This window comes from Mus caroli, unplaced genomic scaffold, assembly GCF_978045245.1.
Source record: "Mus caroli unplaced genomic scaffold, Mus_caroli_1 scaffold_20, whole genome shotgun sequence".
NCBI classification, from domain to species: Eukaryota; Metazoa; Chordata; class Mammalia; order Rodentia; family Muridae; genus Mus; species Mus caroli.
The window spans coordinates 47,674,491-47,676,386 of record NW_028227275.1 but is presented as its reverse complement, the minus strand read 5'-3'; the positions used below and the strand labels follow the sequence as shown (position 1 = coordinate 47,676,386).

The window sequence follows — 1,896 nt, the reverse complement described above, 5'->3', positions numbered from 1 at the left end:
TTAATGATTCCTATAAACAGTAAGTTTCTTAGATGACAATAAAATTATACTCTTGAATTTAATATTAAATTAAATTTTATTTCTGGTAGGAAACACTCTAAATTCACTGTACATTAATCAAAAAACTAATGAAGGAAAGAGAGTACTCTGTAATAAAATAACAGTTGAATAAAATCATAGAAAAAGAATAATTACAAGAAATGATTTTTCAAATACAGATGTTCAAAGTTTCACATTTTTGATAAACACTTTGAAATTAATCAACAGAATGAAGTGTAGTTCTTAGTTTACCAACAACCTTCTTAAATGCACACTTGACCTCTCTGTTCCTCAGGCTGTAGGCCACAGGGTTGAGCATAGGAATAGTCATGATATAAAACACAGATGCAATTTTGTCTGCCTCTGGGGAGTGACTTGAACTAGGCTGTAAGTATATGAATATAAGGGAACCAAAGAAGATGGACACAGTGATGAGATGAGATGCACAGGTAGAAAAGGCCTTCCTCTGTGCTTCAGCTGAATGCATCCTCAGGATAGCAATGAAAATAAGCAGGTAAATGTTTAAGATAACGAAGAGAGTGAAAACAAGATCTAATGTAGCCAAGATAAGGGGTGTAATCTCATTTGTGTGGGTGTCAGAACAAGAAATTTCCAGCAGTGGGTGAATATCACAGGAAATGTGATTAATCACATTGGAGTGACAGAAGGAAAGGCAAAATGGAAGAGCAACATGGACAGAAGATTGTAAGATACCACACATGTAGCAGCAAGTGACAATGAGAATATAGGTAGTACTTGTCATAATGGTAGTATATTGCAGGGGTTTGCACACTGCTGCTTGACAGTCATATGCCATGGAGACAAGGATCAAACTTTCAATAGAACCAAAGGCTATCGCGACTTGGTGAATTTTATTAACATGTATTACATAGTAAATCTGATCTATTCTTCTACAAAGTGGCTCATAAGACAGATTACTGCTACCAGTTTCAGTATGAAACACACTGCATCCAAGAAAACTGCTGATTCTGGAATGCTGATACATATTCTAAAGTCTAAATATCAGTCCTATTCAAGGCAGGACAAGATGCATAAAGAGAACCAAGTTGATTGTGATTTTTTTTGTTCTAACTTATAGGTTCTTCCTATTGGCTCCTTTGTGTATAGTCTCAGTCTTAACAACTTCTAAAGGAAAAATGCTGATACTAACCATTAAAATATGAATGATGTAAAACAGTGTGATGAGGGGAAAAACAATAAAGCAAAATGAGGAAGGTTACTCAGTGTGTTTGTAGAATACTATCCAACACTTACTGCCATTATTTTGTATTTTATTCTTTCCATCATTTAGTACTTTCCATTGTTCTAGAATTGGGGTATGAAAATGTCATGTACCAGATGTTGGTGTGCCATCCACATCCAGGAAAGCATTCTGAGGAACGCTCTCCTTTGCCTCTTTCCAAGCTCTGGTATACAGCAGAAATCTGCCCTTGTGTATGCTTTTGTCAGTATCAAGGCAGATGATGCAAGCTCCTCACATGCCTCATTGGAATCAGGGTAAGTAATAAATATTTCGGGAGGATTGTGATCCACTGTTGGGCATTCATCCTGACCTTGATGGAGTCATCAAGAAGTTTACAATTTTGGTAGAGAGTCCTGATGAGAACATGAAGGAACAGATTTTTTGAGGAAAGTTGCACTAATTATCATGTCATCTTGGTCATAGTAAATTAAACAAGAAAAAAAGCCCTCTACAATTTCAGGGTGAGGCATCTACCGCGTGCTTTTGGTGTTTAGGTTCTCACATGGTCTTAGAGCATTGTTTTTCTTTCCTTCTAGTTGGTTTTTTAAATAAAACATCAAACAAGGCCTGTCTTAGAACAATGAATGTCTTCT

At 36.1% G+C, this 1,896-nt stretch overlaps 1 protein-coding gene across 1 annotated transcript; it reads right to left on the bottom strand.

Moving 5' to 3' along the window:
• Positions 1 to 256: 256 nt before the first annotated feature.
• LOC110288924 (olfactory receptor 5B2-like) lies at positions 257 to 1,045 on the bottom strand. The gene has a single exon (XM_021155160.1). It carries the CDS (start codon positions 1,043 to 1,045, stop codon positions 257 to 259), a length of 789 nt encoding a protein of 262 aa, XP_021010819.1.
• Positions 1,046 to 1,896: the final 851 nt, after the last annotated feature.

Coding starts and splice junctions, on each gene's coding strand:
- LOC110288924 (XM_021155160.1), bottom strand. CDS start 1,045: ATGTATCAGCATTCCAGAATCAGCAGTTTTCTTGGATGCAGTGTGTTT.